General features: G+C 61.6%; 1 protein-coding gene across 1 annotated transcript; it reads left to right on the top strand.

The window, feature by feature from the left end:
* Positions 1 to 102: 102 nt before the first annotated feature.
* Positions 103 to 9,199, top strand: TBX2 (T-box transcription factor 2). The gene is made up of 7 exons (XM_024127840.3): positions 103 to 792; positions 1,908 to 2,175; positions 3,164 to 3,310; positions 4,512 to 4,588; positions 4,699 to 4,862; positions 5,318 to 5,952; positions 8,178 to 9,199. The coding sequence occupies exons 1-7, from the start codon at positions 398 to 400 to the stop codon at positions 8,628 to 8,630; spliced, it is 2,139 nt and encodes a 712-aa protein (XP_023983608.1). The 5' UTR covers positions 103 to 397; the 3' UTR covers positions 8,631 to 9,199.
* The last annotated feature ends 2,176 nt before the right edge of the window (positions 9,200 to 11,375 follow it).

Below are 11,375 nucleotides of genomic sequence, written 5' to 3' on the forward strand. Positions count from 1 at the left end.
GAGCTGTCAAAACCCCGCCCCCGGAGACCCACAATTGGTCCAAAAAGCGTAAAATCAGCAATCAAGGGGGGCCTGGCTCGTTAGCGCAGGGGATCCGAGCAGGGCAGGACATGTGAGATAGTCACAGTTTTCCAGAGATCACGACAAGATCTAACCAGTCGCGCGTGGTCCCCGGCGCCGGAGCGGGCCAGCCCAGCCCAGCCCCGCGCAGAGCCCCCGCCGCCCCCGCGCCCAGAGCCCCGCGTCCCTCGCCGTGCGCCGGACGGGGAACCGGGAGGAGCTGCCACCGCGCTTGCCACCCGGGTCGCCCTTCCTCCGCGCGCGCCGCCGCCCGGGCCGGGGGTCCGAGCCGCGCGCCCCCGGCCCCGGCCCCCGGGCGCCTGGGCCGGATGTCCCGATGAGAGAACCGGCGCTGGCGGCCAGCGCCATGGCTTACCACCCGTTTCACGCGCCACGGCCGGCCGACTTCCCCATGTCCGCCTTCCTGGCGGCGGCGCAGCCCTCCTTCTTCCCGGCACTCGCACTGCCGCCCGGCGCGCTGGCCAAGCCTCTGCCCGACCCCGGCTTGGCGGGGGCGGCGGCGGCGGCGGCGGCTGCGGCGGCGGCGGCCGAGGCGGGGCTGCACGTCTCGGCACTCGGCCCGCATCCGCCCGCTGCGCATCTGCGCTCGCTTAAGAGCCTGGAGCCTGAGGACGAGGTGGAGGACGACCCCAAGGTGACGCTGGAGGCCAAGGAGCTGTGGGACCAGTTCCACAAGCTGGGCACCGAGATGGTCATCACCAAGTCCGGGAGGTAGGGCGGCCGGCTGGCCGGAGGGCGCGCGGCTGGGCGGGAGGGGCACCCGACAGCACCCACCAGCGCCGAGCCCGCCGTTCGCGGCTCCCTGCTCGCTCGGGCCCCCGCACCACGCTTAGACAACCAAGTTGACTTTTCTTATTTGGCAGCGAACGAATTTTTTTAAACCAAAGCATCGAAATCTCCCAAATGAAAACGAAAATATGCTCCTGAAAAATAGCCCCAATCGTTATGAGTCCCAAAGCCGAGGAGGCCCCGCGGCTCGGCCCTGGCGGGTCTCCAGCGGTCTCGGCTGCAACTCCTCAGCCCCGCGGCCTCGCTCTCCTGCCTCCGAGTTTGGCTCGGTGCTCCGGGCAGATGCAGCGTCTCCCGCACTCTCCTCCGACCCTGGAGCCCAGAATGAGACTCGCACCCTGCTAGGCCCAGGCTGGCCCACTGGTTTCCGCCGGTCGCTGCGTTCTCGGCAGCGAGCTCCGAGCCGGCCCGGCTGCAGCCTGACCCGGCCTGGAGCCTTGTCCGCGCCGAGGAGCGAGGACCTCCAGACGCTCACGCCGCCCTAGGCCTTAAGGCCGGAAGAAAACTACAATCCCCAACCACTCAAGCCTTTGACTCAGATACGGAGAATCCAGGCCTCAGGCTCACCCTCTTCCCCCGAACTTCAGGGTCAGGGTCCTTGTTCGGCGCTGTAACCCAGTTCCTTCCCCCAAACAAACAACATCCGAATTTATTTCTGAGAGCTTCGGTCCCAAGTGGATATATCCCCTGAACGGATTTCAGGGAGAGTCAAGAGAAGCGGGTGTGTTTATAAAGGCCCTGGATTTCTTTCTTGAAATCTCGGCTTTCATCTCAGATGAGGGAGAAAGAGGGTCACTAGATCTGAGCATAGGGCCGGTGGGAAGCCTTATAATAGGAGAGGGTCTTGACAGGCAGAAATGGGGTCTCCCAGGAATAACAACCGCAGGTGGTGTCTCCCAGGCAGTGTTAAGGGGGAGAGCAGCGACAACAGCGGAACACAGGTGGGGAAGCTCCAGGCAATGGTGGGGGTGGGGGAGGAGGGGTCCTCCGACAGAGAGCCGGGTCCCATGACGTCTCCATCTTTCCCTTTCTCTCAGGAGGATGTTTCCTCCCTTCAAGGTGCGGGTCAGCGGCCTGGACAAGAAGGCCAAATATATCCTGCTGATGGACATCGTGGCCGCTGATGATTGTCGGTATAAATTCCATAACTCGCGCTGGATGGTGGCGGGCAAGGCCGACCCAGAGATGCCCAAACGGATGTACATCCACCCGGACAGCCCGGCCACGGGAGAGCAGTGGATGGCCAAGCCGGTGGCCTTCCATAAGCTGAAGCTGACCAACAACATCTCCGACAAGCACGGCTTCGTGAGTGCGGGGCGGATGTGCAGATGGGGGTCGGAGACTGAGCACCGAGCACTACAGGGGGTGGGGGGAGGAGAGGAGACCGCGGGATTCCCCAGAGGGGAGCGCTTGCCGAACCTGCAGGGTGCCCCTGCCCAGGTCACTGCCCCGTGGCCTATGCTGGCTGAGCCTGGGCCCAGAGGGCTCTGCTCTGCAAGCCTGGAGAATGGCGGGGTTGGGGGCCGCTGCTGTGAGCAGCCTCAGCTCTCGTCAGGCCTTCCAAAGCCCCTCCTAGGGTCCAGCGGGAGGCAGGTGTGGCCGGAACTGGGTCGTGCAGCCGCTGGTCTTTAGGTTCTGAGCTTGGAGGCCCTGCCCAGGACCTCAACTTGTCCTCACCCTTCCCCGTGAACAAGACCCGGGTTCCCATCCCTCTCCCCAAACGAGGAGATTTAAAAGTTAAAACAGCCCCCTCCATACCTTTTCTGAGACTCCTTTCCCTCCCCCAACAGGCAGATTGCCCGACCAGGAGGAGGGAGTTTGGGGTTCTCACCGTTTCTGCCTGAGCCAGGGCCCCAGCGAATGGGAGGGGGGAGTTCATGGGGCAGAAGGGACACCCTGTCCGGACGTAGGGCAGTCGGTGAGCCCTCGAAGGTCCCAATCTTCTCTCCGTGGGGTTACTAGGGGCTTAGCAGTGAACCCAGGAAGAGAGGTTAAGAGTGGCATTGTAGGGGGGTTTATTTTGTTTTATTTCTGTTTTCAACTGGGGTGAAAAAATTTTTAATGGAGAGAGAAACTGTGATGAAGAAAATGGAGAGAAAAAGGAAAAAGTAATATAGGAGCGAAAAGAAGCGGAGAAGACAGGAGAAAACGGGGAAGGGTGGGGGTTGGAATGGGGAAGGCAAAACCCTGAGAGAGACAGAGATGGAAAGAGGTCGGGTCCCCAGAGAACAGAAACGCTCGGGTCACAGGCTGGGGGGCTGGTGCTGTCGGCTGACCCGCGCCCTCCCCGCAGACCATCCTGAACTCCATGCACAAGTACCAACCGCGCTTCCACATCGTGCGAGCCAACGATATCCTGAAGCTGCCCTACAGCACCTTCCGTACCTACGTGTTCCCCGAGACCGACTTCATCGCGGTCACTGCCTACCAGAACGACAAGGTGCGTGGGACCCGCGGCGGGCCCAGCTCCTGCACCGACGCCCTCCCCCACGTGCAGGCTCCAGCCCTCCACTCACACCCGCCCGCAGCCCCCCGCGCCCTCACAGCCCACTCCCGAGCACCAAGCCTGATGTCTGTAAGCGCAGCAGCCACCGAGATCCCCCAGGCTCTCTCGCAAGCCCGAGACACGTACCCACGAGCTCCCCCGGGCGCGCGGGCAGCTGGGTGCTCGTTGGGGTGGGGATATTTACTTAGCAATTAGCAGAGACTCCGGGCCATGCTGACATCTTTACACTTTATTCGTTTATTTCTTGGCTCAGGGATGGGAATGTAAATGAAAAGAGGGCGCCGGAGGCAATCTGCCCAAGCGTTCCTGCTGCTAGGAACCCAACGCTAGGAACAGGGGGCCCAGTTTTCACTCTCCTAGGGGAGCCAGAGGGCGGGACAGGTGACAGCCCCCACCCCGCCATCCCTCTCTGGGTCAGTCCAGGCCCGGGACCCCTTGGGAGGTGCTTAGAGACTTTTCCTTCAAGTGAAAGGGCCTTTTCTGCTTGCTGCCTTTCTACACCCTCTCTCTAGAGAGGCAAAGCACCACCCCACTAGGCCTGTGCCCGTGTGCACGACTCTCGGGTGAACGACAGCGTCTGGATGTCCTGCCGGTCGTTTTTTCTGTCCTGTGAACCGATGTGTCTGTCCCACGCAGATATGCGTGCACCATTTGGGGTGCCTTAGATTCGTGTGGAGGCGTGTGAATTCGTTTGGTTTCCTGGGCACTTGTTTTGCCCCTGTGTACTTGTATGTGCGCGGCCCGCGAGTGTGGTTGACTTTGTGTGTGTCTGCTGACCTGCGTGTGCTCTGCTGTCTGCGCCCTGCTCAGGTTCCGGGTTAGTTTAACTTGAGCGGCCTCGTGGGCCTGTGGGCACGCTTGGACGGATTTCGACTCTGGACGCAGAGCTTTGGGCTTGCGTGTGCAAGTTGAGGGATTATGCCACGAATAAAGTTTTTGGAGGTCGCTTTCCTCGAGGCCCGCCCGCCGGCCTCACCTTGCCCTGTGGCTTGGAGCGTCCTATCCCAGGTGGGCGGGTACCAAGTGTGCACTCCCCGGGCTCTCCTCTGGGCGGGCAGCCGCTGACCTCCGGGTGCCCCAGGCCAGGCTGGAAGAGCTGCATCCTGACCTGGCGCCGCCCCCTCGGTCCCCGCAGATCACGCAGCTTAAGATCGACAACAACCCGTTTGCCAAGGGCTTCCGGGACACCGGGAATGGCCGGCGGGAGAAAAGGTGAGGGTGTACGGGACCGGCCTGGGGCGGTGCCTGGGGGAACAGGACGTGGAAGGGGGCAGTGGGGGTGCTGCGCTGCGCTCTGACCCGCTCCGTCCGCTTATCCCCAGGAAGCAGCTAACGCTGCCGTCGTTGCGCTTGTACGAGGAGCACTGCAAGCCAGAGCGCGACGGTGCCGAGTCGGACGCCTCGTCCTGCGACCCTCCCCCCGCGCGGGAACCGCCACCCTCCCCGGGGACAGCGCCTAGTCCCCTGCGCCTGCACCGGACTAGAGGTGCGGAACTGGCGGGGAAGAGAAGGGGACCGGGAAGAGAAGGGGAGGGTGTCCACCGGGCGCCAGGTGGCTCGGTGCTCAACATCTGGCTAACTTAAGGCCTGGGAGAAGGGTCAGCAGTGAGCCTGGGAAGCCTCTAACCCGGGACTCTCCCGTGAGGGCGGTCCCAGGTGGCCCGCAGATCCTGCTGGGCTCCGAGTTAGGGCCCTGGCGCTGGGTGACTCTGGGGCAGAAAGGTTTTCTCTACCGGGTTCACGTTCTCCCACTGCACATAAGGGGTCTTGGATGAGGTGACCTACAACTGCCCCTAGCCCGACGAGCATCTAGAAGCTCCTCCGACTTGGCCTCCCCGAGAGCAGGCTTTCGCACGTCTCTCCGGCCCGGCGCCGACACCGGGAGAGGCTTCGCGCCTGTCTCTCCCGGGCCGTAACCACGCGCGTCCTCTCTCCCCGCAGCCGAGGAGAAGTCGTGCGCCGCGGACAGTGACCCAGAGCCCGAGAGGCTGAGCGAGGAGCGCGCGGGGCAGGCGCTAGGCCGCAGCCCGGCCCTGGACGGCGGCAGCCCCCCTCGCTTGACCGAACCCGAGCGCGCCCGGGAGCGGCGCAGCCCCGAGAGGGCCAAGGAGCCGGCCGAGAGCGGCGGGGACGGTCTGTTTGGCCTGCGGAGCCTAGAGAAGGAGCGCGCCGAAGCCCGGCGGAAGGACGAGGGGCGCAAGGAGGCCGGCGAGGGCAAGGAGCCCGGCCTGGCGCCGCTGGTGGTGCAGACAGACAGTGCGTCCCCCCTGGGCGCCGGACACCTGCCGGGCCTGGCTTTCTCCGGCCACCTGCACGGGCAGCAGTTCTTCGGGCCTCTGGGGGCCGGCCAGCCGCTCTTTCTGCACCCGGGACAGTTCGCCATGGGCCCTGGCGCCTTCTCCGCCATGGGCATGGGCCACCTACTGGCCTCGGTGGCAGGCGGCGGCAGTGGAGGAGGCGGCGGGCCAGGGACAGCCACCGGGCTGGACGCAGGCGGGCTGGGTCCCGCGGCCAGCGCAGCAAGCACCGCCGGGCCCTTCCCGTTCCACCTCTCCCAGCACATGCTGGCATCTCAGGTAAGGCCTGTGAGCTGGTGGCAGCACGATGGAGGGAGGAGGACTGAGGTCGGCAGAGGAGGCAGTCATAGGGCTTGAGGATGCCATAGGCGCTCCAGTGCTTCCAGCCGGCAAGGACTCCCTCCTGGGGAGACCCAGGGGACCCTCTGGAACACACCTAGGTTCAGGGAGACTAGGACTGTAGGTCCGGGGTCTGCAAGGGCACTGCTTCTGACTCCTGTGTGACCTTGGGCAAGTCCCTGACCCTCTCTGGGCCTATTTCCTTCCCTATAACCCTAGCATAGAGTGGCACCCATTAGACTCTTTCTGCTCTGGCAGACTGGGGCTGCCCCGGGCTTTTGTAAGTCCACTTGCCTGGCCTGCCTCAGGACATTTTTCTTGGGAACAAAGATCCCTGGCTCACTGTCAGTCCCTGAAAGGCTAAGGTGGCTGGACAAAAGGAGTAGGAAAATTTGAAATATGTTCTGGATAATTGACCACCCAAATGACCCACCTCCCAGATGTCTCTGGCCCCTTTCAGACCCTCCAGGAAGTCCTCTGACCTGACAAAGGACTGGGTTCTCCCTTCCCCCACACGAGTTTCCCAACTCTCCCAGCCACATGTCTCAGAGATGAGGGGCTCGGTTCCCCAGGCCCAAGTTGAAATTCTGAGCTCCCAGGGGAAAGTTTATGAAACTGTGGCCAGCAGCAAAATAAGAAGATCTGATGGGGAGAGCGGCCTCTTTGGTTGCTTGGGTGGAATATTCCCTGTGGAAAGATTTGGAATCTCTACATTCATTTTCCTCCCTCTGAGGTTTCTGGCAAATTGAACCCGTGAGATCTTATCTTAAGGGAAGGAAAATAGGAGTTCAGATCTGAGAAGGCTCCTTTGGTTCAGAAGCAAATATTTTTAAAGTGGGGGAGGGGATTCTGAAATGAGTTTTAAATAGAGCTCAGCATCAGGGGTGTGTGGAGTGAGTGTCTGAGGCACTAACCTCACCTATCTGGGGATCTGAGCTGGCAAGGAAGCCTCCAGAAAATGGAGTTCAGGGCCTGGAGGTTTAATCTGCACCCTTGAGTCGGTGTGTATGTGATGCCTCCTCCTCAGACAAATTCTGGTGATAAGCATGGGCATCAGAGAGGTCACAGGGAAGTCAGGGCTTCTAGACACAGCCTGGTCAACAGGTGCAAGGCCAGGGCAAGAGTACGCAGCACTCAGGAGGCATCACTTGGTGTACTGCTAATGGTTAAGTTCTCAAGCCAGGATAGCTCACCTCTGGCCATCAGGAGGAGCCAAAACCTGGGAGATCTGAAGCCTCCCTCCTTCCTCTGAGACACCGTGTCTGAATGCTCAGTAGGGCTTGACCTTCTCAGGAAGGATATTTTCTCATTCCTGACTAAGCTACTTCTCTTCCTTCTCCCTGCCTGAGCCAGGCCTGAGGCTCCCCGGAAGCCCAGCCCAGTCAGCTCCTGCCCTCCTCCCCATACCCACATACTCTGTGGAGTGAACATTATCTCAAAGGTCAGATAATCCAAAAGTCGGGCCTCAGGGACTCAGTCAGTGTTTGTCCAGGGTTTCCCAGCTACTGTGCTTTCCACAGGCAAAGACTTTGCATTCCTTCCTCAGCTGCCACTTAGGTGCCGCCAGGAGTTCTTTGTATTCAGGCCAGTTTCTAAACTGGTTGGCATCTGTATCCTTCTCCTGGTCCAGGCAGGAGACCCCTGAGCAGGTGGGCAGGCAGAGGGAGAATTTACAAAGACCCCCGGCTCCCGCCCCGCCTCTCGCCTGTGCTTCCCCAGCCCTGCAGGGCACCTGGGGATAGAAAGGCTGGGGAGGACACTGTTCTAAGTGAGCAGAACCTCCCTCCCAACACAGCCAAAGATGCCTACTGGCCACCTGGCCCTGTGCCAGCCCTGTTTCCTCCCTCAAGGCCCATGCTAGTTCAGCTGCCTGTAATGGCCTTCCCATACTCCGATTGTAATACCTGGCACAGAGCTTGATGGCGCCAGGTCTGTGCGTCCATAACCTGAAGTGAGCTCCCCTTCTAACTGGGTTTGGCCATAGGCATACCGGCTCATGCCTACCTGTGCTTTTTGGGGATTACAGTCATGTGAGCTCTGGTCTCAGATTCCTAAAGACTGTAGGGCAAGGATTCCCAGTTGTAGCACCACCCCCAGAGCCCAGATCACCTGCAGAAACACCTCAGGCAGGATGCCTAACCCTTGTCTTGTTCTGTTTCTTCCAGGGAATTCCAATGCCCACTTTCGGAGGCCTCTTCCCCTACCCCTACACTTACATGGCTGCTGCCGCCGCAGCGGCCTCCGCTTTGCCAGCCACTAGTGCTGCGGCCGCTGCCGCCGCTGCCGCAGGCTCCCTGTCCCGGAGTCCCTTTCTGGGCAGTGCCCGGCCCCGCCTGCGCTTCAGCCCCTACCAGATCCCAGTCACCGTCCCACCTAGCACTAGCCTCCTCACTACTGGGCTGGCGGCCGAGGGCTCCAAGGCTGCAGGCGGCAACAGCCGGGAGCCCAGCCCGCCGCCCGAGCTGGCTCTCCGCAAAGCGGGGGCCCCGCCCCGCGGGGCCCTGTCGCCCAGCGGCTCAGCCAAAGAGGCAGCCAGTGAACTGCAGAGCATCCAGAGGCTGGTGAGTGGGCTGGAGAGCCAGCGAGCCCTCTCCCCCGGCAGGGAGTCGCCCAAGTGAGGGGCTGCTCAGCTGCTCCGCTGCCGCGCAGGCCTCCTGAGCTGCCTGCCCCTGCTGCTTGGGACATGTACAGCACAGAATGGGTATTTATTTAAATAAAGGAGAAAAAGCGGGCTGCAGCAGCTGGAATGAAGCCCCGATCAGCCAGCCAGGGCCTGGGACACTTTCCTGGGCTTCAGAAGGAATCCAGCTGCCAGCAACGCAGTCGCTTTGGAGCCACTGGATTTGGTCCAAGCCTGCTCCCGTGTCAAGGTGTCATCGGCGGGGCCCTCTCCGGGTCCTCCAGCGCTGTGGGGAGGCCTCGTCCCTGGCCCAGCCAGAGGCTGGCTCTGCGGGAGCCAGAAGGTGCAGGCATCAGGCGGGGGAGACCCAGAACCCCTAGCCTCGGGCTGGGACCGCTTGAGAATCTGGGGTGAGGGGTGCTGGGGTCAGTGAAGATTCAAGTCAGTGTAGACTTGAGCTGAGAGGAACCTGTTCTTTTAGTCCTTCCACCTCTTCACCCAGACAGGCGCCCCTCCCACCCCTGGGTCTGCAGAGGGAGTGGCACTTCTGCCTTGAGTCCCTAGGGGGGAAAAAAAAGATATTTATGAAATAAATGGTAATTTGTGTAAATAAGCTTTAAGGTTCCCAGAATATGCAAATTGGTATTAATTTATTCAAAGGTGTACATTGCTGTGTACATAATATTTAGAGATTAACTCATAGCATTTAATTTTTTTTTCATTTTACATGAGCATCTATATTGTACAGGGCTTGGGGGGGTCCTTGGCTGCGGGAGAGGGCCCCGATCCCTGGAGGAGCTCCCACCCCGCCAGCCCCTCGGCCCCTGCGCCCGGGCTTTGCTCTTCCGGCCCGCGGGCTCCACCTCAGGTTTTCACTTTTCGCTCTGGAGCGAGACGAAACGACAAAAACTCGAGAAAACAATAAAACGCTACAATGCGAAGTGAACGGCGCAGTGCGCTCTGTGGGTCGCGCGGGGCAGGGGCGCCGCAAGCGCGTCAGGCGGGACTGGAGGCGGGGACCGAAGGTTGGGCGCCCCGGGCTCGGCGGCAGCTGCTCCCCGGGGGCGGCTGCAAGGCTGGGGCAGCGAGCTGAGCCGCGAGGCCGGCCGGCGCCGGCGCGGGCTGCGGGCTGGGCCGGGAGGCGCCGAGCCGCCGCGAGCCCCCGCGCTCCCAGCGCGTCCGCCTCCCAGGCCGGGGGCCGGGCTCCCTCTGCTGGCCGCGAGCCTCTGTCCGCCTCTCCCGCCGCTCCGGGGCCTGGCCTCCCGCTCCCAGGCCGGGGCACCACAGTGGGACTGCACCCCCTTTCAGAGCCTCTGGGTAGGTGGGGCTGATAAGATGGGTGCTCCCTGCGCCCTCTTTCCCTTCGGAGGAGGGCTTTGGCCATGGTCCCCCATATACCGCGGAGCCTAGAATCCTTTTCCATCTCTCTGTCTCCTGAGCCTCGAAAAGAAACGTTCTCTCCGTATCAGCGTTGTTGACTAGAGTGGCAAAGTCTAGCCTGAAAGTTCTCCCGTGGAAATCATCTAAATCCCTCTTGGGGGTGTGGGGAGTGAGGGTCACTAGGCTCTTTCTTTTCCTGCCTCACTTTCCCCTTGTATAATAATGGGTTCAGATGGTGGTCTCTCAGGGACCCCCACTGTGTCTGTCTCCATTAGGCCTCTTTCCCCGTGGCCCACGTCTGCAAGGACAGCCGCCTCCTAACCCCTATCCCATGAGGGCGGCATCTTCTCTCTTCTTCACCGAGCTAACAGGCGTCACCAACCCCAAATCCTAGCAGTGGAAGGGATGGGAGACGGGCCGTCACTCTTTCAAACCCAGTTCCTTCCTCATTAAGCCTTGGAGATCCATAATACCCTGGCCCAGCAGGCTGCTCAACTTGGGTACTTTGGGGGACGAGAGACTCTGGCTTCCTGTTCACCAGGGCCATCAAGGATGGTGAGATGGAGGAAGGGTGAAGGCGAAGGTGGAATTGGCCTCCAAGCTCCCAGGACACCTTCTTGGGCCGACACATTCGCAAGGAAGAGAATCATGTTTGCCTCTTCCAGGGAGGGAGCTGGCCACAGGTCACGCTGAATTCGGCGAGGTGCTCAGCCAGTGAACCAGTAGGAGGGCCAGAACACTGTCCCACTCTCAGAGGGTGGGCTCCGGCTTCCGTGCCTCTGACCTTCGGGCGTTCAGGACAGCGAGGCGGGCACTTCAGGAACAAGGTGGGGCAGAAAGGCCCTTTTCTCAGCTCAAATAAAGTCCTCTGTGGACAGTGTGTTTATTCGAGGTCTCTTCGGGCTAAAAACGCCTCTAAAATTCGAAGAGGGGCGCGTAGGTTTCTTCCGGTTTCTCACTGTCAGCCCGTCTAGGAAGAATTGGGAAGAGGCTGCAGAGCGAGCTGCTGACACCAGGGGGCAGCACCGACCCGGAGCCGCGGGCGGGCCCGCGGGCAGATGGGAAACCGGAGGAGGGTCGCTGTCAAAGCCGGGCAGAGCGGCCAGTTTGCGGCCGCGTTCTCACCGCGTGGTGGCTCCAGCGCCCCGGCTGGGGTGGAGTGATAGTCCAGGGCCTCGAGAGGCCCTGGGCCCCGAGCGCAGCTTGGAGAGTCGTCCCCCCTTCCCCCCTGACCCCCAACAGCACAGTCCCCTCCCTGAGTCGCCCTCGCGCCTCTGCGCTGGGTCCCAGCTGCGAGCTTGAGTTCGGCTGCGGGAACCGCGCGGTCGAGTCCCAGACAAAGGCCAGGCCGCTCCCTGGCCCA

This window comes from Physeter macrocephalus, chromosome 14 (genome assembly GCF_002837175.3).
Source record: "Physeter macrocephalus isolate SW-GA chromosome 14, ASM283717v5, whole genome shotgun sequence".
NCBI classification, from domain to species: Eukaryota; Metazoa; Chordata; class Mammalia; order Artiodactyla; family Physeteridae; genus Physeter; species Physeter macrocephalus.

What these genes read in the sequence shown, in the direction of transcription:
- TBX2 (XM_024127840.3), top strand. Translation starts at nt 398, where the DNA reads ATGAGAGAACCGGCGCTGGCGGCCAGCGCCATGGCTTACCACCCGTTT. An exon ending in TCTCCGACAAGCACGGCTTC is followed by an intron (nt 2,176 to 3,163) that starts GTGAGTGCGGGG and finishes CCCTCCCCGCAG; the next exon opens with ACCATCCTGAACTCCATGCA. An exon ending in GCGCCTGCACCGGACTAGAG is followed by an intron (nt 4,863 to 5,317) that starts GTGCGGAACTGG and finishes CTCTCCCCGCAG; the next exon opens with CCGAGGAGAAGTCGTGCGCC.